Genomic DNA, 27,917 nt, shown 5'->3' with positions numbered 1-27,917 from the left:
ACCGTAGGTTCATGTCATCGTACTGGCACATATTGTGTCACTTACCTTTTCAAAACACAAATACATCAAAAAAAGAGCTCTTACTACAGAATTAAGAATCTGGACAAATTCGATTCTATTCTCTCTGACACCAAAGCTACCAGTTTCAAATACAGTATGTATGCATTGGCAATAAAAGGCAGAGTTGAGCTGAAAGGCACATGGTCCAATTCACAAATGCATCCATGTGTTGGGGGGAAAAAACCCCACACGTACAGCTTTGTCTAAATCTCCAAATCAAAGATGGCAGCCGCCACAGCATGTAGAGTGAAATGACGGGGATGCGGCCTGTTGTGATGGTGCCAGCCCTGAGAGGTAAACAAACGCTTCTCTTGGATTTGACTTTATTGTCCCACCTACTGTTGGTATAAAGAAGGCAGTGGCACATGCACTGTGCGCTCGCCCCCAGGTGCCCAGGCAGCAGAGGGAGCAGAGGGAGCCTGGCTCCAGGGTCTAGCTGCTGCTGCTGCTGCTGCTGCTGCTGCTGGCGTTGCTGCTGGTGTCCATGGTGGCTAGCAGGTGTGAGATCTTGGCCCTCTGGGATGGAGTGATGCTCTGGCTCATGTGGATGATGCAGTCCATGGCTACCTCAGGGTTGGACTCCACCAGACTAGGACAGGGAAGAACGACCAACAGTGTTACTGACTGTGCAACGAGTTCTACTAGAACAATGGGCCAAATAAGGAGAGTGAGAAAGAGGGACAAAGACCAGGTGTGGGTGTGTATCTATATCTGTACATTGTGTGTGTGTGTGTGTGTGTGTGCGTCCACACCTGCGGATGTGTTTCAGGGCGTAGTCCCTCTTCAGGTACTTGATGTTTTCTCGGATGGCTGATCGCGTGCCGTCCTCGTTGGCTAGATGCTTTTCCAGCCACTCCACCACCACCTGGTTATTGTCCCACTGGTAGGCCTAGACACACACACACACACACACAGACACACAGACACACACTCGATCTCTTAAACGCTTCCCATCAAGACTCATTTGAGCAGAGAAGACCCCATCCTAGCCCTCCTATTGGCTGGTGGTCTGGGTAGTGCTGTCCGCCCACCTTGACGGCGCCCTCCGTCTCCACGAACCAGCGGCGCAGCATGGACTGGATGTGGCCGTTGCCGAGGTCACAGTTGGCCTGAAGGATCTCCCTCGTCACCACGTCCTCCAGCAGGAGGCGCCGGAGACGCCAGTAGAAGAAGCTGCGCACGTTCTTCCACTCCAGGATGTCCTGCAGGAGAAAGAGAGAGGTAGAGAAAGCACCACCACTGTCAGCTTAGTAACTTGGACCCTCTGACTCGCTTTGAATATGGGCGATCCAGAAGCAAGAGCAGGAACCCAATCCAGAGCCCCCGGAGGACTCACAGTGATGACCCCCTTCTCCTGCATCCTGCCGGGGGTGTCGTGGAGGTCCACGAACTGCACCGCCACCTGGTGGTAGATGGGCAGCAGGAAGTCCTCCCTGGCCCTCAGCTGGGCCTCCACATCCCTCCTCTGCTTCTCCGACAGCTCGGGGGTCCCTGCCGGCCCACCAGGAGGGGGAGGGGTCACTTGGTTATCTTATGGGGGGGTGGGGTGGGGGGGGGGTATCAAGAGGGGTTACCATGCTAGCTGTGAAACGAGGGTGAAAGCGTCTGCTAAATGAATGATGTGTAGCGTAGTGTGACTACACTGTGGTGATGACGACACCGTGGAAGCTGAACTATAAACTGGGATGATGATGATGACTAGTTTGGTTTCCCCAGTTGACACTGAGGATGACCGTGGAGGGCGTGGTCAGAGTGGATTCGTACCGAGCTGTTCGGCCAGGCGGCCGTAGACAGAGTCGATCCTGCGCATGGTCTTCAGCAGGTCCTTCCTCCTGAACTTGATCTCCACAGTCCCTTCCGGCTCCAGCACGCCGCCCCTGCACACAGACAGCCCGACAGGGGAGAAGAGCGCAGGTTCAAATCCCCCCCTGTACCATACGTCGCTTTGGATGAAAGAGTCTGAGAGGTAAATGAACACGGTTCGTTCATAGGTCAAGTCAGTGGACAGGAAGTGGGATTCAGCGGACAGGAAGTGGGGTTCAGCGGACAGGAAGTGGGGTTCAGTGGACAGGAAGTGGGGTCTGACCTGCTCTCTCGGTCAGCGTAGAGCTCCATGTAGAGGGGGTTGATGGTGGGGTCGATGACCACCCAGGAGCCGCCCCTCAGCTCAGCGTAGGGAGGGATGTAGACCAGCACGGGCTGACGGAACTCACGCAGTCCCTCCACAATGTAGGCCCCAAACTTCAGCACCTGGTCATACATGTCTGGGAAGCAAGGCAATAATAATGAACTCAAAAATTAAAATGACACTAATAACAAAATAAAAAGAACTAATGAGATCATATCAACCTCAAACTAGGACAACTTGATTATTTGTTTTATTGAATCATTTTATTTGTATTTCTTCGTCTCCTACCCTTCATGCCTCCAGAGAATCCCCTCCAGTTGGCGAACACCATGAGCGGGAGTCTCTCCCGGTTGAAGTCCCAGATGACCTGGGCTGTTTTGAAGGCCGAGTCAGGGAACCACACCTGGCCAGCCTGCTGGATGAGCTGGGGAGAGCGAGGTCACCAGGAGCAGGGTTTACACCAGGGTCACCCTGTACCACCGCCTCATTCGTCCTTACTGAGACATGAAGGCAGACGGGAGAGGACACTCACTTTGGCCTCTGAGTCCAAGTTGGCTGGATCTGCTGGGATGGCGACCTCGACGGTGCGCGTTTCCACGGCGATGACACCAAGGGGAATCCCCCCTAACCTGTAGTTAGTCATACATGAGTTGCGGGCTGGTAGCCACAGGAACTACTCCAATAGTGATACTGAGGTTATATTAAGCCCCATCTAAACTGTCCTTTCTGTTGGGGTACACCTGTGACAGCTTGAGCAAACAGACATGTGATACTCTTTCTCTCTTCTCCAAGTTCTGAAGGAGAGCAGTGGATCTCACCTGGCTCTGCCCACCACCACAGTCTGGGCCCAGGACCCCATGATCTCCATGAACGAGCCCTGGTCAAAGAACCCGCTCTGCCAGGCCCCTTTCACCGCTTAACACACACAAACACACCGGTTAACACACACACACACACACACACACACTCGGGTCTGTGTAGAAGAAACAGCACAGGTATCACCAGCGCTCTGGGATGCATGCAGGGTATCTCACTAGGATGGGCTCTCCCTGCCAGCATCCAGCGAGGGTCGTACGGAGCCTTGGTGGGGGTGAACTCGATCTCTCTCTCCACCGGGTCCTTGGGTGGCATCATCGGCACCGGAGAGCTATTGTTCTGTGGAGAAGACGAGCACAGCTGTCCTTCAGAGACTTCTCAGGGTTTAGTCTGGGACTTAACGTTAGCAGACAGGTTAATCCACTGCTTGGTTGTTGTTGTGTTTGTTTACCTTTGGTAGGTAGGACAGCCACTGCAGGATGGTGAAAACGCCCTCAAAGTCGTCCGGCACGGTGGTGTGTGTGACGCCGTTGTTGTGCATGATCTGAACTCCACCCAGCTGGTTGTTGGAGGTGTACACTTCCCGCCCCAGGACCTGCACAGACACACACAGCAGCCCCGTCAACACACACATCCACCCCCCCAGTCGTCCACCCCCTCTCACGGCTGGTGGCAGACCGTGGAGACGGTTTGGGGCCGTTCCAGACCGCTTCAGACGGGAGGCCAGCAGACCTTGTTGAGGGCTCCAGCTCCGGTCAGGATGATGTGGGAGTTCTCCACCTGAATGACCCTCTGGCCCAGCCGCACCAGGTAGGCGCCGATACCGATGGCCCGGCAGGTCACCTAGGAGGACCAGGACGGATCAGAACAGGGCTTGGACAGAGGGGGTACAGGGCTAAGATCAGGGGGTACAGAGGGTCGGAGAGGGCCCTTGTCCTCCAGGAGCAGTGTGAGGTGTAGGCTCTCTCTGTCACCATGCTGATGGTAACGATCTCCTGGTAGGCCTGGGACGTCTCCCCGGCGATGGTGCCCGACCCCCGCAGGTTCTCCACCCCCAGACCCTCGTCCTTCCCGATGATGTCGGTGATGATGTACCTGCAGGACACCGACGGTGAGTCCGGGTCACATGACCCAGTGTGCGACTTCATGACGTGGGCTCCTAGGGGAGGTTAGAGGGGGGGTTACCTGGACTCTCCTCCCTCCTCCACGTGGTGGCAGTGCACGGCGTTGGTGGAGCTGATGCGCGTGTAGTCCTGGGGCTTGAGGTAAAGGTACTTGAAGCCCTGAGGAGGGGGAAACGGATGACACCATTTCACCCTCGTTAACCCCTCGTTAAACCCTCGTTAACCCCTCGTTACTGCTGCTCATGCGCCGCGATCCCTCCGAGCTGACCTTGTATGGATCCTCCGGGTCGATCCAGGCCACCTGAAACATTTGGCGGATCTCCTCGGCCAGGCCGATGCGAGCCCCGCTATTGGCCGAGATGTAGATGCGAGGTATGCCCTCGGCCCGCGCCAGCTCCGACGCCTTCAGGAACAGCTGGTCCTCCTCCGGCCCGAAGGAGCCGATCATGTAGGTGATGTCGTTGCAGATGACGATGATGTCCCGGCTGTCTGGGTACTCTGGGGTCTTCATCCTCATCCTGAAGGCCACCATTCCCACCTGAGGAAGAGGAGGACGCCAGGGGCTTTAGGGGAGGCATGGAGAGCTGCTGCTGGGGCCTTCACCAGTAACAGAAGAGTGTAATAATGACTATTAATAATGAATTTAATCAGAAGACAGGGGGAATTTGAACCTGAGACCTCTCGATCTGAAGTCTAACTCTCTACCCCAAAGCTGTATCTATCTCCAAGCTCCAGTCATTCCCTTTTGCTATACTAATCCCCCTTGCCATCGAGTGTTGTACTGTACTGAACGGACCTCGTTGTCTCCAGGTTGACGGTTCATCTGCACCAGCTGGCCCTGGGGGTCCAGCACCAGCTCAGAACACATCAACACATCCTTGGGACAGCTGTCGCCTGGGCCCCACAGCTTGAACAGAGCCTGCAACACACAGCACAGGTTAGGAACACAGCTGTCCTTTAAACTAACACCAACACACAGAGAGAGAGACAGAGAGAGAGACAGAGAGGCAGAGAGAGAGACAGATAGAAACAGAGAGAGACAGAAACAGAGAGAGAGACAGAGAGACACAGTCACCTGTCTAAACATCTCGGGGAAGTCGTAGACATAGGTGGTGCCGAGGGTCTGGGCCTGGAAGCGTTTGGACTGGAGGAGGTCCTTGGTCACGTAGGGCGTGTTGATGAGCATGCCATGCAGAGGGCCCTGCTTGTCGCCATAGGAGTGGAACATGATCTAAACACAGAGGACAGCAGCTCAGATCAGGATCATCCCAGTCACTCCCCTGTCCCCCCCTCACTCCGTGGAAGGTTCCGGAGCCCCTTACCTGCCCGGCGAGGTCGGTGACCTCGTTGTAGAGGCTGATGTCCAGGTAGTAGCCCGACTCGTTGGTGAGGAAGAGGCGGACGGGGATGGCGCTGCCGGTGGGCGTCAGACGGATGTTGATCTTCAGCTCGGCCTGCAGCACCCGCAGCTTCCACAGGCGGCTGCCGTAGCGCATCACCATGGAGCGCACCGACTCCTCGATCTGGCCGGTGAGAGAGAGGGGGGAGAGAGAGAGAGACAGAGGGGGGGGGGGGGGGGGAGAGAGAGAGAGAGAGAGAGAGAGAGAGAGAGAGAGAGAGAGGGGGGGGGAGAGAGAGAGAGAGAGAGAGAGAGGGAGGAGAGAGAGATGAGAGAGAGAGAGAGGGAGAGAGAGAGAGAGAGGAGAGGGAGAGGGAGAGAGAGATGAGAGAGAGAGGAGAGGAGAAAGGGGGAGAGGGGAGAGAGAAAAAGAGCAGGGCGTGAGGAGGCGGAGAGGAGTCGTTGCCACACGCGCTTCCTTGCGCCCCTCCGCTAAAGGATGAGGGGAGGGGGGGGGGGCTCTGACCTTGGAGGGGTCCATAATGACGGTGGGGACGAAGTTGAGAAAGATGTGGTTGCAGTCAGTGCGGGCGGTGGTGTTGCTGAAGGCCACCTCCAGCTCGTCCATGGCCTCCAGAAGCAGGCGCTCGCCCTCGTTCTGCAGGTACTCGAACGAAGCCTCCTGGAGGTGTGGGGAGACAACCAATCAGAGAACTCGCCACTCCTGTCCTGCTGTGATGTCACTGTTATCATGTCAAATCATGTCTATTCGAATTAACTTTATCGATCAGGGAGGAAACCAGAATAGACAAGCACCACAGAAACGGAGACAGACTGCTTCTTTCTCCAGCGTCCCTAGATCTTCATAGCAACCCAGAGCTCCCCCCCCCCCCAGGTTACCTTGGTGATGAGGTCTGAGTGGCGGATGATAGCTCGGATGAAGAAGCGGTAGTCGGTGACCTCGGCGCCGGCCTGGACACGGGCGCCCCCGAGGTACAGGTGCATCTTGTGGTTGGAACAGGGCACGGCCTGCAGGTGAAAGTTCCTCATGCGGTTCAGCTCCAGCTGGAAGGCCAGAGCCGGCTCCAAGTTCCGGTAGATGCGGTCTTCCTGGAACTGAGACACACCAACAGGGACGATGGACTGCAGGTCATTTTAAAACACGACGAGGTCACAGAAACGGGTCATTTCCTTACCCCGTCCCTGGCTCTGAACGTGAAATACTTGGGGAATTCTCTCTGTTAACAAAAGAGACATAGTTAGGGAAATTGTAGCTGTTTATTAGTCTGATTGTTAAGTTAAGTTTGATTATTATGTACAAATACTTTGAGCAAAAGGAGAAGTGTTCATGCCTCACCTTTTGTGCAATCAGAAACGTAATCCTTCTGATTCCATAATCAAAGAGTAAGGCTTTCTGAAATAAGAAACACATCATCATATTCATTCCCGTGTACAGCAGAGTTTATGATGTGTTACCTCGAATGACTGACACTGTTAAAAGAACCAACCAGAATATGGCCTCAGATCACCAAGGACTGAGGAGGGAGACTACCTTGGACTGAGTGAAGTCAGCCAGGAGGAGCCTACCTTGGACTGAGTGAAGTCAGCCAGGAGGAGCCTACCTTGGACTGAGTGAAGTCAGCCAGGAGGAGCCTACCTTGGACTGAGTGAAGTCAGCCAGGAGGAGCCTACCTTGGACTGAGTGAAGTCAGCCAGGAGGAGCCTACCTTGGACTGAGTGAAGTCAGCCAGGAGGAGCCTACCTTGGACTGAGTGAAGTCAGCGAGGGCAGTGACCAAGGCATCATCATCCTCTGTGTCAGCAGACTTGATGGAGATGTTAATGATGTGGATGGGGTTCTCCCTCATGTTCTGCAGGGAACACAGGACAGGAAGTGTGACCCCTCTGCAGTGATGGAGCTCAGATGCACCACTGTTCACCAGACGATGATTAACATTGACATTTAATCATTTAGCAGACGCTCTAATCCAGAGCAACTTACAGTAAATACAGGGACATGCCCCCGAGGAAAGTAGGGTGAAGTGCCTTACCCAAGGACACAACTTCATTTAGCTCGGCCGGAAATTGAACCGGCAACCTTCTGATTAATAGCCCGATTCCCTAACCGCTCAGCCATCTGACCCCCATGATCTGTCCCCCCGGCCCTCCCAGCCTCACCCTGCAGTTCTCCTCCTCGTAGAGGGTGGAGCACGCCTCAGAAAACATCGGGCTATCTGTCAGCGGCTCAGCGAAGCTGGTGAGGACCTCGTCGAAGTTCCTGAGAAGTGACCAAGGACAGGAGACCTCAGAAGGGAGCCTCTCCTGGGTTAACCCCGAAGATGGTGGCCCTCCCGCTACAGCACGGACACATAGCAGAGGCTGGGGAAGTCACCTTTGGAAGTCCTCGAAGCACTGGAAGGCCACCATGGCCCCCATGCGCTGGCAGGGGGGAGAGCGCCCCCTCCAGGAACAGCTCGCTGTCCTGACGCTTCATCTCAAACTGGCCGGCGCTGCTCACTGGCATCGCCACCCTGGGGGAGGGAACATGTACACACGCACACGAGTGACTCGCGGGGACAGGCTGGGCCGGGGGGACAAGCAGTCAGCCAAGGGGACCGAGGGAAGGGGGGAGTGTGGGTTTAACTTTAAGTGAACAGCCATCAACCTATGTGGGAGTCAGACAGAGGTAGACTACACCGTGGTGATGAGCATACTGGTCCTGGTCGGCTCACAAAGCTAAACACCGCACAGACATTATTACCGTGGTTACGAATCTATATCCACTTTTCCTCCCGTTACAGGAAGTGACCCGAGTCCTGTTCCAGTGTCTTGATTGAAAGACACTGGACAGATCATATCTATAGAGCCGGCCCCTGACGACAGGAAGCCGATTCTATAGAATCATATTTAGCAAACATCTACACACAAAACGATATGCTTGTAAAAACATACCCAGGGTGTGGTTTTAAGAGGCACCTGCCCCTCAAAAGCAAATGTACACAAAAGTTGAGAAAGGCACCAAAAACAAAGAAAATGAATTACTATCATTATACATTTTTTTTTAAAGCAGGAATTAAGACCAGGACAGGTTATAAGAGTCCTTCAGAGGAGATGTATGGTTGGGTATGAACAACAGGAGGAAAAGCAGCACGGTGCATTCAAGCATGCATTGCTACAGTTTGCGACAGACATGGAGCCAGGCCGTTGGGCTGGCGGAGGAGCTTTTACTCTACCTGTTCAGAGTAGGGCTGCTCCCTCTGAAATCAGATGATTGACAGAGGGTGAGTGTTAGCATAGGATTAACAACCTCAACCTTGCATCACTATTAGGCTGAAGCTCTGTGTGAAGTGCTTTAGTTTGGCACACTAGCGACGGTGATCAACGGTCAAATCATTCGGTAGACGTTAGCCCAACGCAGCTCTAGCCGTTGTTAGGGTCCACTGTGTCACTACATCAAAGTGTGGGATTCACTGGGATCCATTGTGTAATGCATGTTTAGTACAGTATAAAAACGTGAAGGATAAGCTATCACTAAAAGATGTACTCATTCATTCCTAAGACCTTTGTATCTGTTGTTGGTTAATTAGGCCTGTTGTCCTCTTCGTAGGGGCTCTGAAATGTAAACATGGGCTTTTCCTTGTCTGAATAAACTGAGCTATGCCATTTGAAGAGGAACTGGATGAAGGTAAGTGAATAAAAATTATCTGGACTAGCGATGACCTGTGTTACATGGTGCTGAAAACCGCAATGGAGGTTGGGGTTAGGAGGGGGGGGGGGGGGAGTCACCGCAGGGACAGGAGGAAGCCCACTGCACCGTAACCAGGGTTACAGGCCTTATTAGTGATCTCCATGAACAACAGTCAAATCTCCCCAGAGAGGAATGCTGAGTAGGCAGAGTGTTTTACGTGTCTTTTTTGGTGGAGGGAGTCACTCTGGTGATTTGGCCACTTGTGGTTGGAAAACATGGGGGAGGGGGGGGGAACAGGAGCAAGTCAATTAGATTGGCCAGACTAACCGTATGGGCAGAATTTGATACACAGTAACATATTGATTTATATGTCATGGTTGAGGAGCGTGATGAAAGCGTCTAACATAGAGGTCAGTGGGCGTGGTTGGACAGTGTACGAGGTCCGTGGGTGTGGTTGGACAGTGTACGAGGTCCGTGGGTGTGGTTGTCTGTGTGTCTAGCCGCTGTGCTGTGGAGGTGCCGCGGCGTGCCGCCTTACCTGTTAGGATGCGACGAGGGCAGCATGAACTGGAAGTCCACGGCACACGTGCCGTTGTGCAGCTGGTGGTGCTGGAGGCTGTTGAGCTCGTACGCGATGTAACCCCTCCGCACGTACACCTGGAGGAGAGAGAGGAGGCGGGGTAGCAGGGTGAAGAGACCTCGAGCCTGGGCAAGCTGGGTGGTTCACTGGGCTCACCTCCAGGGCAGCCATGCACACTACTCGATTGGAGTGGTAGAAGAAGTTGGGCAACACGTCGAAGATGGAGGTCTCGGATAGGATGAGTTTCTGGAGATTCAAAGAAGTTTTAACCGTCGGTTTTCCAGACAACGATTTTTTCACCGTATATCCAAGCCTGTATCAAGAAGCGTCACCTTGAGGTTTTCAGGGCAGAACTGGTGTCCGTACATGTCGATGGCCGACAGGAAGATGGACTCCACCTGGTTGTGCCTCAGCTCATAGGATGGCAGGTGGGAGGCGATCAGGACCTGGAAAATCAATCAATATTCTTTTATAATAATGTCTCGTCACTGGCTGAACATGTTACAGACTAAACTACGACGAGGGGAACTCCAGCTATTCTGCTTTAGCTATTTGAAGGTCCCATGTGTCTCTCACCTGTCTCTCTGTCTCAGGTGATCTCACCTGTCTGTCTCAGGTCTCACCTGTCTCTGGTCTCACCTGTCTGTCAGTCTCAGGTCTGTTGGACCTGTCTCTGGTCTCACCTGTCTAGCACGCAGTGCCACCTTGGAGTTCTCCATCCTGCTGAGCTGAGTCAGCTCGTTCAAGATGACCATCAGCTCGTCTGCCAGGGTGGGGTCTCTTCCACACAGCTGGTCCTGCACACACACACACACACACACACACAGCATGGTGAGACACTGGACCACTCTGTGTGTGTGTCTGTCTGTGTGTGTATGTGTGTGTTTGTCTCCCTGGAGTCTTACGATGAGCATGGTGACCAGGATGTTCTTCTTGGCAACCTGAGCGTGGGAGAAGATGAACTCCAGCACAGGAGTCATGTCGGGCTTGTACTGTTCCCTCAGGTTGATCACACACTTGTCATAGTGAGCTGTCCAGGGACGAGAGAATGCCAGGCAGGGTCACACACTACATCAGATACGTTTACATTTGACAATTTAACCATTTGGTAACTCCCACTACCGTTAGTCCTGTAAATGAGTACTGTTGACCCTCATTCAAACGTCACACTAAATCACCTTGCTGGAACTGCATCTCCACCTGCAGGTACCTCTTTAGCAGGTCCAGAACCACAGACTTCATGTATCCCCGGATTCCACTGCGGTACCTGTGGAAACAAGCCAACCAGTGAGCCTTCACCCTGGACCAATGAGCAGGCGGGCAGGGCGGGACTTAGAGCAGGCTCCTGTGCTGCGCTCGGACCTCTGCACCAGCTGGACGATGCTCTGGGTGTTCATGAAGAACACCTCCCGGTCGGCTTTCCTCTGGAGCGTGGCCGCATGGCTGTCCAGGACGTTAGCGATCTGAAGCACAAGAAGGGGAGAGAGAGAGAGAGAGACAGAAGAGGCAGAGAGAGACAGAGAGAGAGACAGAGAGATTCAGCTGGTGTTATTCCCATATCTAAATGACGATTCCACCCAGAAGCGCCCTTGTAACCCACGGCAGCGCGGCAAGGCTCGCGGTGCGGCTCACGGTGCGGGCCAGTGACTCACCCTCTGGCTGGGGAACTGGCAGAGCACGGAGGTGATGTTGCTGGCGTACTGGGCCATGACCTTGCGGATGGCCTTCTCCACGGCGGGGGGGAGGCGTCCGGCCACGCTTGTCATAATCTCCTGCAGCTCCAGTAGGGGCAGGGAGGGGTCGCGCAGGGTCCTCATCAGCGTCCACACCCACGTCTTCACCTGCACACGGGAACAACGGCACAGACACGCCCTGAAAGGAGGCTCGCCGACGACTTGGTCGAAAGCGACGAATGGGGGGGGGATTTAAACCTCGGACCTCCAGGCCCACTGCCTGGTAATCCTATGTTGTGGTCACCATATTGAGTGTTGTTTTGAAGGTCCGGGCCTTCACTCTGCACTGTTATGTGTTCACTTATCAGACACATTCATCCTAAGCGAGGGGGATTTGAACCTGAACTATTCCCCACCTTGTTGCTGAAGTAGGGCTCCATGAGACAGTATCCGTCCATGACCTTGACCAGGTTCTCCAGGATACTGTGGAACACTTGATGGAGCTTCTCCCCCACGATGGGCAGAGGCTGCTGGGCCGGCAGGGAGTCTACGTTCAGCTTCACCTGCATCAGGACACACACACAGAGAAAGAGAGACAGAGACAGACAGAGAGACAGAGAGAGAAATAGAGACATAGAGAGATACATAGAGAGAGACATTCACAGAGACAGACAGAGAGAGACAGAGAGAGAGAGACATAGCGAGAGAAAGAGAGACAGACAGAGAGTCAGTCCTGATGTTGTAGGTATCTACAAGCGGTTAGACACCAGTAGGTAGTGTGTGAGTGGGAGGGCTTACCGGGTGGATGCTGCTGGGGTCGTCCAGCTCCATCCTGGCCACCACACAGCCTGGGTCCAGAACCGCCCCGGGTCTCTTGATGCAGTGAATGCAGCCGGACTGCTCCACAGTCAGGGTCATGACCATCTTCATCACCTGCCGTCGGAGCACGGGGAGAATCAGAAGAGCTGGCACTCGCCCCGCTAAAAACCACGTCCCAAGTTGAGAGACGGGACATCAGCAGGCCAGGTGACTAACCTCGATCTCTGCGTAGGGCTGTCCAGCGCAGATATGGCCCCCGTCCTCCACGATGTACTGCAGAAGCTTTCCAGCAGAGGGCGATCTCAGCACCGTGGGGTCCTTCTCTTTCTCAAACATACACGTCTTGTTGCCGACCGTGACGCGGTAGCTACGGCGACCGGGAGAAACAGGCAGACAAGGGCACAATCCGGTGACCTCGCGGGACTAGAACATTTCACTCGGCCTGTCAAAAAAAAACAAACATCCGGAACGTTCCAGTCCAGTGGGGGGGGGGGGGCGGAACCTCTCACCTGTCCACCTCCTCCTTCATGTAGGTGGTGTAGCTGCTGCCGTTGTAGGAGAGCAGGAGGCCTCCATCGCTCAGCCGGTGGACGTCGATCTCGATGTCCGAGTTGTTCATCAGGACGACGTACGTGGTGGGGGACTGGCGGGCAACCTGGGGGATCGACAGTCGTGAGGGGACGGGCCGATGGCAAACGAGAGCTTAGGGGAACGGGGACAGAGAACGGAGGAGGCGGAGAGGTCAAAAGTCACCATACCTTCAGGGAGTATTTGACCCCCTCGTTTATGAGATCCAGGTCGACGGTGTTGAGCAGGCTGGCGGCGGGAAGCACCTGGCCCCTGCAGGTGAACACGTCACACACCGCGTTCACAAAACGACCACAACACTAAATCAGCAAGAGTGGACGATAACAACGTCGGCCAGAGGTCAGGTGGTGTCCAGAGGTCAGGTGGTGTCCTGACCTTTCAAGAGAGTGCAGGAAGTCCGACATGCTCTTCCTGAAGCTGGAGTCGGCCACGTGTAGAGAGCCGCACACAATGCCCAACATGGTGTCAGGCCTCTCGGCCTTCACAGAGAACACAAGATGAAACCACGGTCTCCCGATTCCCGACAGCTATCAGCGTAGAGACACTTTCTCAAAGATCTGCCTTTTAAAAGGCGTAGCCCTACAGTACCTGCACTTTGTCAGCTATGAGGTGATCCAGCCAGCCGGTGTCGATGTCGTTGTTCCTGAAGCTCTCCGTTTCTAGCAGCTTGATGAGGTACTCCACAGTGGTCCTGAAGTCTCCTCTGATAGACAGCTCCTTCATGGCCACCACCATGTTCCTACACACACAGGGAAATATCCCAACCTATAACCCCGTAGCTGACTCAGATAAACAGTAGGTGTCCGTGTGGAGGACCAGAGAGAGAGCTTACGAGATGGCCTCCTCTCTGTTCTCCCCCCAGGAGAAGCAGTGCCCGAACTGGGAGTCGGCAAACTCGTGCAGGCCCCCCGTGGCCCCCACGCTGAAGTAGCCCCACACGTTCTTGCTGCTGCGGAAGTTCAGCTCCTGCACCGTCCCCGAGCTGGGTTTGAAGCCCTGGCGGGAGAGAGAGAGACACGGGGTCGGAGGTCAGAGGTTTGGAACCCGCAGAGTCGAGGATTTCCCATGAATGTCTGGGTTAGGGTTCCAGCCCACCTCGTCTGGGTTCTCGCTGGTTATGCGGGCTGCGATGACGTGGCCTCGGGGGCTCGGAGGGAACTCAGGAGCCTCGAAGTTGATGGTGGTGTCCCCCCAGGGGGCCTCCCCATACAGCAAGCGGATGTCCTTGATCCTGTGTAGGGGGATGCCCATGGCAATCTACCAGGGATGAAACACAGTCAGTGGAAGAAGATGTGGAGCTATCTCACGTGTTATTGAACCTTCCAGAACAGCCCATCGCAACCCTGGCCCTAGGCCCTGGTCCAAACGAAGGATTTGGGGATTTGAACCCTTCAGTGTGAATCCTACTCGAGCCTGGTGGGCGAGCCTGGTGGGCGTGGCCTACCTGGAGCTGGGCGGCGGGCAGGTTGACGTCTCCGATCATCTCGGTGCAGGGGTGTTCCACCTGTAGGCGGGGGTTGAGCTCCAGGAAGTTGAAGCTGCCGTCGTCAGAGAAGAGATACTCCACCGTGCCCGCGCTCACGTAGCCAACCATCTTGGCCATCCGCACCGCGTGCTACCACAGAGAGGACGGACAGGCGGTTCACTCACCACAACCGTGGGAAACCAGGACGTATACAACCCCTTCACGGGTGAGTCAGGTTAAATATCAGCAGGCAGCGATGCCAGTAACCCTGCATGACTTGAACCCCCCCCCCCCCTCCTTTCTTTACCCGCTCCATCTGTTCGAAGGTGGCGGAGGAGGCTATGGTGGCCGGAGCTTCCTCGATGATCTTCTGGTGCCTCCTCTGGATGGAGCAGTCGCGGCCGAACATGGAGATGGCGTTGCCGTACTGGTCGGCCAGGATCTGGACCTCCAGGTGGCGGGCGTGCTGCGCCAGCTGCATGATGAAGATGGGCGAGCCGGGCATCTCTGCCTGGACCTGGGGAGGAGAGAGGGGCGGTCGGGGTGAGGCCTGTGGCCCCTGGGGCCCCTGGGGCCCCTGGCACCCTGTACTGAAGTGCAGGTACGTAGAAAGACCCCTGGTGAGGTGGACTGGACTCACCTGTCTGAAGAAGCTGGCAAAGTTGTCGGCACAGTCCACTTTGCGAATGCCCTTTCCTCCTCCTCCTTCTGAGGCCTTTATTACCACGGGGTAGCCGATCTTCTCCGCCCCCTACAACAACAAAAAACACAATTATTTTGTGCTCCAGGGCAGACCAGTATTGTTATCAAACTGGGAAGAGAAGACTGATGGTGGGGTTGTTGAAATGCCTTAAAGTAGAAAAAAAATGCACTCTCAAGAGTACTTTTGACCAGTTTATGAGGATGACAGACGCATGTCAAGCGTGGAAGCAGAGCGCGCCTATCCTTAGGAAGTTGTTGAAATGCCTACCTCCAGCCCTTCGTCGACGTCACGCACGCAACCGTGCACATAGACCTCTGGCGGCACGCTGATGACATGACCGAAACTCTGGTCCTCCTCGCACCAGTCAACCTTCAGACCTGCAGCCACACACACACCCAGGTCAGAGAACAGGGGACCAACACTGACACCAAGACAACTTGATACACACGAGAATCGGTTCATACTTTTCAAATATATTTATTTCACCTGTTTTTTTTTTTACTTGCTTTCTTTTCAAGAACACTGATAAACAAAATCTGCATGTCTATGTAACACGCACCTTTTCGAATTCTAACACCACAAGAATCACCTAGGTAACGCCCGACACACAAAGACACAGTCTATGATTTGTCCCTGTGTTTCCAGGGGGAGGGGAGGGGGGGGAAGGGAAGGGAAGGGAGGGGGGGTCACCTGAGCCAGTCCAGGGGAGAGTTGGGATGTCTGCAGTCTGGGCCACTATGGAGGACGCCACCTTATCTCCCAGCGCCCACATGGCCTTACTGGACGGCCCTGGAGCACACAGAGCAGAGAGGCCCGAGCACGTCAGAGAGGCCCGTGCACGTTAGAGAGGCCCGTGCACGTCAGAGAGGCCCGTGCATGTTAGAGAGGCCCGTGCACGTCAGAGAGGCCCGTGCACGTTAGAGGTCCGTGGACGTCAGAGGTCCGTGGACGTCAGAGGTCCATGCACGTCAGAGAGGCCCGTGCACGTCAGAGAGGCCCGTGCACGTTAGAGAGGCCCGTGCACGTCAGAGAGGCCCGTGCATGTTAGAGAGGCCCGTGCATGTTAGAGAGGCCCGTGCACGTCAGAGAGGCCCGTGCACGTTAGAGGTCCGTGGACGTCAGAGGTCCGTGGACGTCAGAGGTCCATGCACGTCAGAGAGGCCCGTGCACGTTAGAGAGGCCCGTGCACGTTAGAGGTCCGTGCATGTTAGAGAGGCCCGTGCACGTCAGAGAGGCCCGTGCACGTCAGAGAGGCCCGTGCACGTTAGAGAGGCCCGTGCACGTCAGAGAGGCCCGTGCATGTTAGAGAGGCCCGTGCACGTTAGAGGTCCGTGGACGTCAGAGGTCCGTGCACGTCAGAGAGGCCCGTGCACGTCAAAGGCAGGGCAACACACACACACGCAGCTCCCAATGTAGAACAAGCAGTTCCAAGCAGTCTGGAAGAGGATGAGGTCCTACCTAGAAATGATATTCCTGACTTGTTCAAGAGTTCGGGAAGTTTAGGATTCTCAGAAGCGTGCCCCCAGCCGGCCCAGACAGCCTAGAAAATACAGGATGATTTCACAAGGTCAAGCACAACCAACTCCACTCAGATGGTATCCAGTCTTGTGGTGTTGGGGGTGACTGAACCACCTGTACTGGGATCCTCTTGGCGATGTCCACGATCAGTTCCACGTTAGCATAGTTGTTGTTATTCGCTCCGCCAGGTACAGGTACGTAGTGGTCCGCCATTTTGATGTATTCTACACAAAAAAAAACAGGTGTTATGAAGCTCAGTTCAGAGGAAGTGATCTGTACATATTAAACAGTCTTTTAAATATTACCCAGCTGACTTATTCAGCGTTTAAAGTGTTTCCTTATCGTCGTGGTTCTAGCTTATCAGTGCAATGAGGAAAAAGGGAGGAGTGTTGACCTGCATTGGCCTTCAAGTCTTCGGGTGTAACCATGACAACAAAACGGATGGTCCTCTCATTCCGGAACATTTCGTAGGCCCAACGGCGTATGGAACGCATGCATTTGACCGCAGCTATGCCATTATTAGCTATCAGCACCTAGATATAGGAGAAAATAAAAGTAAAGAAATCTGTAAAAATCACAACAACAAAAAAAGACGTTCAAAATAGCTTTTCTGTGTCATTTTTATCAGCCTAATCGGCAGTAATTTGATCAGTTAGGCCCATCATCTAACAGTCCATTTGGGCATGGCAGTGGAATAACACATTATAATTGGGCCTATGTTCAGAAACATCGTCAGGAAATTCCTGAAAATCTACATCCCTGAAACCCACCCTGTCTCTCTCAACCAGGGAAAAAAAAAAGAGGTACAGATTTTTGTTTCGTTTTTTTCTTGGACACGCTGAAAATGGCTCTTGCAGACAGAAAGGGACGTCTTACCTTATCTATGACTCGGTTTCCACCAAAGCGGGTGACAAACTCAGCTGGCGAGGCCACCGTAAAGTCCCTGTGCACGTCCATTTTCCTGTGTTCACGTCCTTTCTTCACCAAGTGAGGGCCAGACATACTTGGCCTGCAGAGGGGAAAAACTGTTATTATCAAGCTGTACCTCAGCGACAGTCTTATCAAATGTTAGGTTTTATTTAGTCTATAATGTCTGCCTCATCTTCAAACTGCCATGTATCTGTTTTGGAGAAAAGAGCAAGCCTATGTAACCTAGGAGGGGATTCCCCTATACCTGAAGGCAGATAACTAATCCGAAAGTCACAAACCTTCACTGATTTCCAGTGCTGCTGTTTCCTCTTTTAATGAACCTAAACTGCAGCCAATGTGCAGGCTCCATAGATGTTACAGCCTCAATCCAGTTGTTCACCCCCAAAATAAAACTTTACAACACTCATCTTCGACATAAGTCAACCCCTCTCTCGTGTGAGAAAAACCAAACTAAAGTAAACGGTGACAGCTATTTTATAAAGGTGTTGACGTTATCTGGACTCGTACTGTACGCTGTAAATGTTCAGCAGACCACAGCCAATCAAAGGTTAATTTGTTATCAGGGGAAATAAACATTCATGCAGGCCTTTAACCCATTCAAGGGAAGACAGTGTGCTACAAGTTTAATTACGTCAAACCAGGAAACACCCAACTCATGGAAAGAACTAGTGCTATTGCTAACAAACGTTCCTGTGCTGACGTGATTTCATAACTAATAGTCTAGTTTTAGCCCTATTTGCTGCAGTATCAATATAAGATCTATATATAGACCTACATTTGTCTATTCCGTGGTGAAATTCATGAAGTTGGGTCTATTTCCTAATCCTGTATATGGTACAGACAACAGTGAATAGATAACTTAAAAATAGATCACTTAAATGTAAGTGATAACAGAACAGTCAGACTGGGATAGGATTACAAGGAAACATGTCACTTCCATGTTAAAAAGGCTTGCATAAGCATTTCCTCATTATAGTGCGTGCCTACAGATAACAGATCCAATATTCCCTTTTTCAGTCATGAGGCGCAAGTCATTCCGACTAGCCTAACTGAAGCACCCCTGAGCAAAACAAAGAGGTGCTCTTGAAGTGAAGGGAAATCCAAATCTTCCGATGTCAAATAAAGTTAGGATATCAGCTTGGAAACTGTGACTGTAGTTTTGGAGGAGGAGTTGCTAGGGTAGGACCCTTGGCTCTCTGGTCGGAGAAAGAATGAGGATATGGGAAGTTATTTGACTGGCATACCCAAACATGCACATGTGCCCAGCCTCTGTACAGAAACAGTTACATAACAACAACCTGGTTCCTAGTTCTCCCCTCACAATGTGCAGGCAATCTTAACGTCAAACGACAATAACTTTCCAATATAAACATGCTAACCACCAGCCTGCTATCCGTTAAAAACACACACTAAAAACAAGAAGACTGCTGTGTCTTAAACATTCCAGTAATAAATACAGAAGGGGAGGTCGTCTATTGATTGGTGTCAACGGTCTTATCGGGGACTAACCTTTTCAGACACTGAAACCAGTTGAGGCTTTGCTTGGCCTCTCCCTCCATAGCAGATTATGAGACAAATTTGAGATGTGTGGGATCGCTCTGTTGAAACTCAAGACCAAAACAATGCGACCTCCGCCAGTCCCTTTCTCTGAGAAGCCCCTCCCCTCCACCCTCCCACTCACACACCAAAACATCTCTCCCAGACCCATATGAAGGCCAGGGGAGTACAGGCTGTAATATGACTCCTTGATCAACTTTGGTTTGACAAGAAACACTCACAAACTGCGAGTGTTTTTTTTTTAAGCTATATGGAAGAATTCAAAGACTTGTCGCAATCTATGCAACAAGAAAATCCAAACAAAACTAACAAATCCTCAGTAATCCTCAGCATTGAATTAAAACTGTCCATGTTCCTTGCAGAAAGTAGCTTGCACACATGCTGGGCATAGCCTGCAAGCCACTTCACCAGTACTGCCTGCGACAGCTGTCTACTTCACAAGGTTAGAGAGGCACAACAACAACAGCAGCTTTGAGTTCTCTTACCTCTCTCCCTCACAAACGCTTCTTCCGAGGCCATTGAACAAGTGAACAGACAAGCTAATGCTCAACTGAGGGATCATTCATCCATCCCCAGCAATGAACACTGGCCCGATTAAATCAAACAATTTGGGTGATCTGATCAGCTGACCAGCTGCCTGAGCTATCCTTAGTGCTACGAATCAATACTGAGCTAGACAGACCAGCGGGGCAAGCTTCAATCCCTCTTTGCCTGCCAGACGCAACTGTACTCTAAACTGTCAGGTGAAGGTTTACAGGGGAGGTTGTCTGTTCACATGTACAATATATTGTGGCACCCTGGCCTCGGTCCACTGTTTTCAAAGTCAAACTCGGAAAGACACTTGTTCCAATTATAGTGCAGACACAAATGGCATGCGACCAATAACGCAGGTCAGCACGCACTGGTCAGGTGATCACACGCTGGTCATGGAGAGAGAGCACGTGGAAGCAGGAAGATAAATGTTGAGTCGGGCCTATACCCTGATTGTTGAGCAACAGCACTCTCTACTGACACTACAGAGTAATGTCACCCCACCCTCACTCGTCAATTATATATTTGGTTTGAACAGTGATTAGCTCAGATTTGGAGCGGTGTAATGACGAGGTTGCTATGAAGTTCAGAGCAGATTTCACAAAATCCTCTGAGAATAAAATCATAATACATACTCATGTCTTGGATATGCTTTATCATCTTGATTTTTATGCTCAAAAGCACACAGAACAACATGCCCTGTACTCACCTCATGCCAGTGGAGGGTGTGGCTGATGGACCTTTCTGTGGGGGGACAAACTGTGGGGGTGGCATCGGGTCGGACAGGCCACTGGGAGGTTTCGGCCTACCGACCGGAGACTCATCATCTGAAGAATTGTCCTCTGAAGCTCCGAGGATGAACTTGAGGCGAGCTCTACCCGCAGCGTCTGAGCTGAACTTGGGCCTGCTCGCTCTGCTGCCAGCATGGGTCTTGGCTGACGTCAGCGGCTGAGACGTGTGCTTCCGATCGGGCTGCATTTTGGACGAGGTGGCTCCAGGCTGGGGCTCCGCTGGTGTGGACGTGGAGCGTGCCGTGGCCCTGTGGGTCAGGACAGCTTTCTCCTCACCCGCGGTTGAGGAAGCTGCCGGAACCGTGGCCGTGGAATGTTCTGCGTCAGCAGGAGAGTGTGTGGCTTCATCACGCTGCATGTCCTGTTCTGCAGGGGTTCTACAGCCAGGATGAGACTCCTCCTCCTTCAGTGGCATCAGCTTGGTGTTACCAACCCGCCACAGCAACCATGGAATCAGAAAGTTTAATATCGCAAAGAGAAATTGCAGCATTCAACGTCATCCTCTTGTGACAGCTGTCCCAAACCAACGGAGAAAAAAAAAATGCTTTAAGTGGATTAAAATCGAAAAACAATAAACCTATTATTTAGCTTAACATAGCAAAGAAAGCATATCCTGTGAGAAATGTTAGCATTTATGTGAAAAACAACAACTGAACTCTGATTAGGAGACTGTAGACTAGGTAGGTTCCTCTGACCTTTCAAAGTTGAGAAATCTTGTCCCTCTAGATAAGGTCAAGGCTTAGGGTAATTAGATCTAGGATCTATGGTAACTGTCACAAACAGTCATCAGCAGCCAAGACTATTTAATAGTCCTAATAACTCTTAGCATTTCCATGATTAGTCTAGCCCAGATACAGTCATGTGCCAAGGCAAGCCCTGCCAATAATATTACAAATAAGGTGAAACCGGTTAGAATTATTTCACTACAGACCAGTAAACAGTGGCAGCTGCCGAAAGAGACTGTGTGCTTCACAGGAGCCCAGCTGCTTTCGTCCCATATAGAGTAAAGGTCATCAGTATCGGCACCAAGAGGGGAGGGGGAGAGGACAAGCAACACAGGAAAACAAACAACATATCTGTTAGAATCAAACAAACTGTGCGGAAAACACCATACATTATGTGTTAAAAACAATATAACCTATATTGGTATGCGTCTAATTCGTATACGGTCAAAAAACAAGTGTCTATGGAGCTAGTCCGGTGACCTTCTTGAGAGTGAATAAACTCAAGAGGTGTACATTTTTTCAAACACGTCTGATGCTGATGCTAATATAGTGGCATTGTCTAAAACTGTAGTCTTCCTTATTGCAGTTCTTATCAAGATACAGTACAAGTATACACAATACAAGATACAGTGTTGCATATAAACCAACATACATCCGCGGTACACTGAATTTGTTAAGAACCGACTAAACTTCTCAAAATGGTGGGAAGTCCACTAACAAATGTAGCATTTAGACGCCTAATAGATGTAGTGTCATGTTTATTAATTCATGATTACAAACAATAAACAAATTCTTCTTCACAAGTTCTCTAGAAATTCGAGTCTGGGGCAAAAACCCTGAGGGATAACAACAGCTGAAAGCAACATGTTAGCTAGCTGGTCGCATAGGGTGGCTACCAATATTTTCAAGGTTCAAAATTGTAGTTTAACATCATGCATGTCTAGTCTCGCTTTCATGCACAAGCCAGCTTGTACTAAAAATAAGTGTATTTGCGAATTACATCAGCTAGTAGATAGCTCAAGCAAACCTTAGCAGTCTTTGGCACTGGTCTCCTTCCAGTAAATAACAGTGCACCTCCACTAGTAGATCTGAGTGAGAGCAGCCCGCAGTGGAGTCAAAGTTAGGCACATTGTAAGTTGCTACAGACGCAACCAACTTGAACTAGTTACTAAATTGCTTAGCAAACAAAGATTTCATAGATAATTCTGAAGTTGCAAGATGTACACACAGAGCACGTCATCACAAGAAAGTAAAAATTATGTGATTTCCGGGTTCGCCTTAGTTACCATAGTTATGATTCTGAATGCACATACCGAAGCTGTCATATCACGATGGTGCTCTGCTCAGTCGACCATTTCAGCTTTTGCAAACCTACCTGAAAGCAAGCGCACTAAGTATATGGACTTACAAATGGCACAAGTCAAAAGCTTTCAGAATATCAATTTATGCTACACTAGACGAATTAATTTCGAGGCGAAAATAAAATAGCGTAGGCTAAATTGATAAATCAAGAATTGAGAGAAGGCAAGAGCAGCAGTCAAAAGAACAACAGGATGATCAAAGTACGAAAATAAAAGCCCTTGTTTGCGGCATCACGTTAGGGACCGTGTTTAAACTACCTATACAATTATGAAAAATGATAACCTTATAAATATTTGTATTAATATAAAACCTCAAACAGACACCAGAGTAGGCCTATCCTAACAATGTCTATATTCCACAGCCTTTACTTTTTCAATAACGTTTCAAACTAAATGATAGAAAATTGCAAATCTATTAAGATAGTTACTCCTCCCAAATGTTCATAGGCCTACCTTTTTTAAACTTGTGTCCAAAAATCTCAAATATACACTAGATTACTCCAATAAAGTCTGACCTACTTCCACACACTTTGCTTTTTAAATTACTTTTTTTATAATAAAAATTGCAAATCTCTGAAAATAGCATGAAATCCTCGCTAATCTTGATAATTTTTTCAAAATTGTGTTGAAAAATCTCAAATATTAAGATCAGATCATTCAGATTCAAAATAATCAGATCAGATTATTCTAATGATATCTAGCCTACTTCCACACTCTTTAGCCTACCTTTTCAATTGAGTGAGCATTAGCGAGGATTTCATGCTATTATCAGATATTAAAATTTTTTTAAAATCGTAAAAAAAAACTTTATTATAAATAACAGCCGTCGGAATGTGTGACCCCACTGTAACTTCTGAAAAAAAGGAGACAAAACTTCAAAATACAGTTTTGAGATTGTTCACCATTTCTGACGGCCAGAATGTGTAACCCACCAAAAATAAAATTATTTTTTAAGAATTTCGAAAGATGGTTTGGGGTAGTTATTTCATCGATTCACACTAATCTGGAGCCATTCTATCTGATTTAGAGTCATCATGGAGCCATTACCACAGAGGTCACCATTTCTGACGGCCGTCAGAATGTGTGACCCACCAAAAATAAAATGTTTTTTAAAGAATTTGTGTCCCCAACGTAACTGCTTCCTAAAGGTATTACAATTTCGAAAAATGGTTTGGGGCAGTTATTTAATCGATTCACACTAATCTGGAGCGATGTTTTCCCATTTAGAGTCATCATAGAGCCATTACCACATAGGTCACCATTTCTGACGGCCGTCAGAATGTGTGACCCACCAAAAATAAAATGATTTTTTAAGAATGTGTGTTACCACCGTAACTGCTTCCTAAAGGTATTAAAATTTCGAAAGATGGTTTGGGGTAGTTATTTCATCAATTCAAACTAATATGGAGCGATGTTTTTCCATTTAGAGTCATCATAGAGCCATTGCCACATAGGTCACCATTTCTGACGGCCGTCAGAATGTGTGACCCACATAAAAAAAAACGATTTTGTAAGAATATGTGTTCCCACCGTTACTGCTTCCTAAAGCTAATACAACTTCGAAAGATAGTTTGGGGTAGTTATTTCATCAATTCACACTAATCTGGAGCGATGTTTTCCCATTTAGAGTCATTGTAGAGCCATTGCCACATAGGTCACCATTTCTGACGGCCGTCAGAATGTGTGACCCACCAAAAATAAAATGATTTTTAAAGAATTTGTGTCCCCAACGTAACTGCTTCCTAAAGGTATTACAATTTCGAAAAATGGTTTGGGGCAGTTATTTAATCGATTCACACTAATCTGGAGCGATGTTTTCCCATTTAGAGTCATCATAGAGCCATTACCACATAGGTCACCATTTCTGACGGCCGTCAGAATGTGTGACCCACCAAAAATAAAATGATTTTTTAAGAATGTGTGTTACCACCGTAACTGCTTCCTAAAGGTATTAAAATTTCGAAAGATGGTTTGGGGTAGTTATTTCATCAATTCAAACTAATATGGAGCGATGTTTTTCCATTTAGAGTCATCATAGAGCCATTGCCACATAGGTCACCATTTCTGACGGCCGTCAGAATGTGTGACCCACATAAAAAAAAACGATTTTGTAAGAATATGTGTTCCCACCGTTACTGCTTCCTAAAGCTAATACAACTTCGAAAGATAGTTTGGGGTAGTTATTTCATCAATTCACACTAATCTGGAGCGATGTTTTCCCATTTAGAGTCATTGTAGAGCCATTGCCACATAGGTCACCATTTCTGACGGCCGTCAGAATGTGTGACCCACCAAAAATAAAATGATTTTTTAAGAATGTGTGTTCCCACCGTAACTGCTTCCTAAAGGTATTAAAATTTCGAAAGATGGTTTGGGGTAGTTATTTCATCAATTCACACTAATCTGGAGCGATGTTTTTCCATTTAGAATCATCATAGAGCCATTGCCACATAGGTCACCATTTCTGACGGCCGTCAGAATGTGAGACCCACATAAAAAAAAACGATTTTGTAAGAATAGGTGTTCCCACCGTTACTGCTTCCCAGAGCTAATAAAACTTCGAAAGATAGTTTGGGGTAATTATATCATCAATTCACACTAATCTGGAGCATTGTTTTCTAAAGTCATTATAGAGCCATTACCACATAGGTCACCATTTCTGACGGCCGTCAGAATGTGTGACCCACCAAAAATAAAATGATTTTTTAAGAATGTGTGTTCCCACCGTTACTGCTTCCCAAAGCTAATAAAACTTCGAAAGATAGTTTGTGGTAGTTATATCATCAATTCACACTAATCTGGAGCGATGTTTTCCCATTTAGAATCATCATAGAGCCATTGCCACATAGGTCACCATTTCTGACGGCCGTCAGAATGTGTGACCCACATAAAAAAAAACGATTTTGTAAGAATATGTGTTCCCACCGTTACTGCTTCCTAAAGCTAATAAAACTTCGAAAGATAGTTTGGGGTAGTTATTTCATCAATTCACACTAATCTGGAGCGATGTTTTCCCATTTAGAGTCATTGTAGAGCCATTGCCACATAGGTCACCATTTCTGACGGCCGTCAGAATGTGTGACCCACCAAAAATAAAATGATTTTTTAAGAATGTGTGTTCCCACCGTAACTGCTTCCTAAAGGTATTAAAATTTCGAAAGATGGTTTGGGGTAGTTATTTCATCAATTCACACTAATATGGAGCGATGTTTTTCCATTTAGAGTCATCATAGAGCCATTGCCACATAGGTCACCATTTCTGACGGCCGTCAGAATGTGTGACCCACATAAAAAAAAACGATTTTGTAAGAATAGGTGTTCCCACCATTACTGCTTCCCAAAGCTAATAAAACTTCGAAAGATAGTTTGGGGTAATTATATCATCAATTCACACTAATCTGGAGCATTGTTTTCTAAATTAGAGTCATTATAGAGCCATTACCACATAGGTCACCATTTCTGACGGCCGTCAGAATGTGTGACCCACCAAAAATAAAATGATTTTTTAAGAATGTGTGTTCCCACCGTTACTGCTCCCCAAAGCAAATAAAACTTCGAAAGATAGTTTGTGGTAGTTATATCATCAATTCACACTAATCTGGAGCGATGTTTTCCCATTTTGAATCATCATAGAGCTATTGCCACATAGGTCACCATTTCTGACGGCCGTCAGAATGTGTGACCCACATTAAAAAAAACGATTTTGTAAGAATATGTGTTCCCACCGTTACTGCTTCCCAAAGCTAATAAAACTTCGAAAGATAGTTTGTGGTAGTTATATCATCAATTCACACTAATCTGGAGTGATGTTTTCCCATTTAGAATCATCATAGAGCCATTGCCACATAGGTCACCATTTCTGACGGCCGTCAGAATGTGTGACCCACATTAAAAAAAACGATTTTGTAAGAATATGTGTTCCCACCGTTACTGCTTCCTAAAGCTAATAAAACTTCGAATGATAGTTTGGGGTAGTTATTTCATCAATTCACACTAATCTGGAGCGTTGTTTTCCCATTTAGAGTCATTGTAGAGCCATTGCAACATAGGTCACCATTTCTGACGGCCGTCAGAATGTGTGACCCACCAAAAATAAAATGATTTTTTAAGAATGTGTGTTCCCACCGTTACTGCCTCCCAAAGCTAATAAAACTTCGAAAGATAGTTTGTGGTAGTTATATCATCAATTCACACTAATCTGGAGCCATTTTTTCCGATTTAGAGTCATTATAGAGCCATTACCACTTAGGTCACCATTTCTGACGACCGTCAGAATGTGTGACCGACCAAAAATAAAATGATTTTTTAAGAATGTGTGTTCCCACCGTAACTGTTTCCTAAAGGTATTAAAATTTTGAAAGATGGTTTGGGGTAGTTATTTCATCAATTCACACTAATATGGAGCGATGTTTTTCCATTTAGAGTCATCATAGAGCCATTGCCACATAGGTCACCATTTCTGACGGCCGTCAGAATGTGTGACCCACATAAAAAAAAACGATTTTGTAAGAATAGGTGTTCCCACCGTTTCTGCTTCCCAAAGCTAATAAAACTTCGAAAGATAGTTTGGGGTAATTATATCATCAATTCACACTAATCTGGAGCATTGTTTTCTGAATTAGAGTCATTATAGAGTCATTACCACAGAGGTCACCATTTCTGACGGCCGTCAGAATGTGTGACCCACCAAAAATAAAATGATTTTTTAAGAATGTGTGTTCCCACCGTTACTGCTTCCCAAAGCTACTAAAACTTCAAAAGATGGTTTGTGGTAGTTATTTCATCAATTCACACTAATCTGGAGCGATGTTTTCCCATTTAAAATCATCATAGAGCCATTGCCACATAGGTCACCATTTCTGACGGCCGTCAGAATGTGTGACCCACATAAAAAAAAACGATTTTGTAAGAATATTTGTTCCCACCGTTACTGCTTCCTAAAGCTAATAAAACTTCGAAAGATAGTTTGGGGTAATTATATCATCAATTCACACTAATCTGGAGCCATTTTTTCCGATTTTGAGTCATCATAGAGCCATTACCACAGCGGTAACCATTTCTGACGGCCGTCAGAATGTGAGACCCACATAAAAAAAAACGATTTTGTAAGATGGGTTGTTCCCACCTTTACTGCTTCCCAAAGCTAATAAAACTTCGAAAGATAGTTTGGGCTAGTTATATCATCAATTCACACTAATCTTGAGCCATTTTTTCCGATTTAGAGTCATCATAGAAGGATTACCATAGAGGTAACCATTTCTGACGGCCGTCAGAATGTGTGACCAGCAGAAAAAAAAACGATTTTGTAAGAATGTGTGTTCCCACCGTATGTGTTTCCTAAAGGTATAACAATTTTGAAAGATGGTTTGGGGTAATTATATCATCAATTCACACTAATCTTGAGCATTGTTTTCTGAATTAGAGTCATTATAGAGCCATTACCACAGAGGTCACCATTTCTGACGGCCGTCAGAATGTTTGGGGTAGTTATTTAATCATTTCACACTAATCTGGAGCGATGT

General features: G+C 49.0%; 1 protein-coding gene across 3 annotated transcripts; it reads right to left on the bottom strand.

Annotated features, from left to right (window-relative positions):
• Positions 1 to 366: 366 nt before the first annotated feature.
• Positions 367 to 22,243, bottom strand: acacb (acetyl-CoA carboxylase beta). Of its 3 annotated transcripts, none has more exons than XM_084690431.1 (54): positions 22,062 to 22,243; positions 21,241 to 21,292; positions 20,228 to 20,822; positions 17,377 to 17,509; positions 16,895 to 17,033; positions 16,615 to 16,724; positions 16,441 to 16,522; positions 15,673 to 15,771; positions 15,250 to 15,359; positions 14,920 to 15,030; positions 14,587 to 14,796; positions 14,259 to 14,429; positions 13,910 to 14,071; positions 13,647 to 13,810; positions 13,403 to 13,553; positions 13,190 to 13,293; positions 12,985 to 13,066; positions 12,736 to 12,881; positions 12,443 to 12,593; positions 12,206 to 12,340; positions 11,824 to 11,970; positions 11,387 to 11,575; positions 11,097 to 11,197; positions 10,913 to 11,001; positions 10,640 to 10,764; positions 10,418 to 10,531; positions 10,067 to 10,180; positions 9,891 to 9,980; positions 9,693 to 9,811; positions 9,372 to 9,413; positions 7,859 to 7,997; positions 7,230 to 7,337; positions 6,825 to 6,881; positions 6,664 to 6,705; positions 6,368 to 6,583; positions 5,994 to 6,149; positions 5,451 to 5,651; positions 5,204 to 5,359; positions 4,925 to 5,047; positions 4,397 to 4,666; positions 4,190 to 4,287; positions 3,979 to 4,099; positions 3,737 to 3,847; positions 3,456 to 3,599; positions 3,223 to 3,343; positions 3,007 to 3,103; positions 2,721 to 2,817; positions 2,477 to 2,612; positions 2,147 to 2,324; positions 1,825 to 1,937; positions 1,397 to 1,590; positions 1,092 to 1,262; positions 813 to 949; positions 367 to 649 (listed from the first exon to the last, which is right to left on the bottom strand). In XM_084690431.1, the coding sequence occupies exons 3-54, from the start codon at positions 20,797 to 20,799 to the stop codon at positions 493 to 495; spliced, it is 7,305 nt and encodes a 2,434-aa protein (XP_084546557.1). In that variant the 5' UTR covers positions 20,800 to 20,822; positions 21,241 to 21,292; positions 22,062 to 22,243; the 3' UTR covers positions 367 to 492. The 3 variants fall into 3 exon arrangements, with proteins under 3 accessions (XP_084546557.1, XP_084546558.1, XP_084546559.1); XM_084690432.1 differs by lacking the exon at positions 9,372 to 9,413 and adding an exon at positions 8,700 to 8,723 and having other exon boundaries at positions 22,062 to 22,242; XM_084690433.1 differs by lacking the exon at positions 9,372 to 9,413 and having other exon boundaries at positions 22,062 to 22,242.
• Between the last annotated feature and the right edge of the window lie 5,674 nt (positions 22,244 to 27,917).

This window comes from Hypomesus nipponensis, chromosome 24, assembly GCF_054491055.1.
Source record: "Hypomesus nipponensis isolate SF chromosome 24, ASM5449105v1, whole genome shotgun sequence".
Lineage (NCBI taxonomy): Eukaryota > Metazoa > Chordata > Actinopteri > Osmeriformes > Osmeridae > Hypomesus > Hypomesus nipponensis.
Note: the sequence above shows the minus strand (reverse complement) of the source record. Positions and strands in the feature narration are given on the sequence as shown.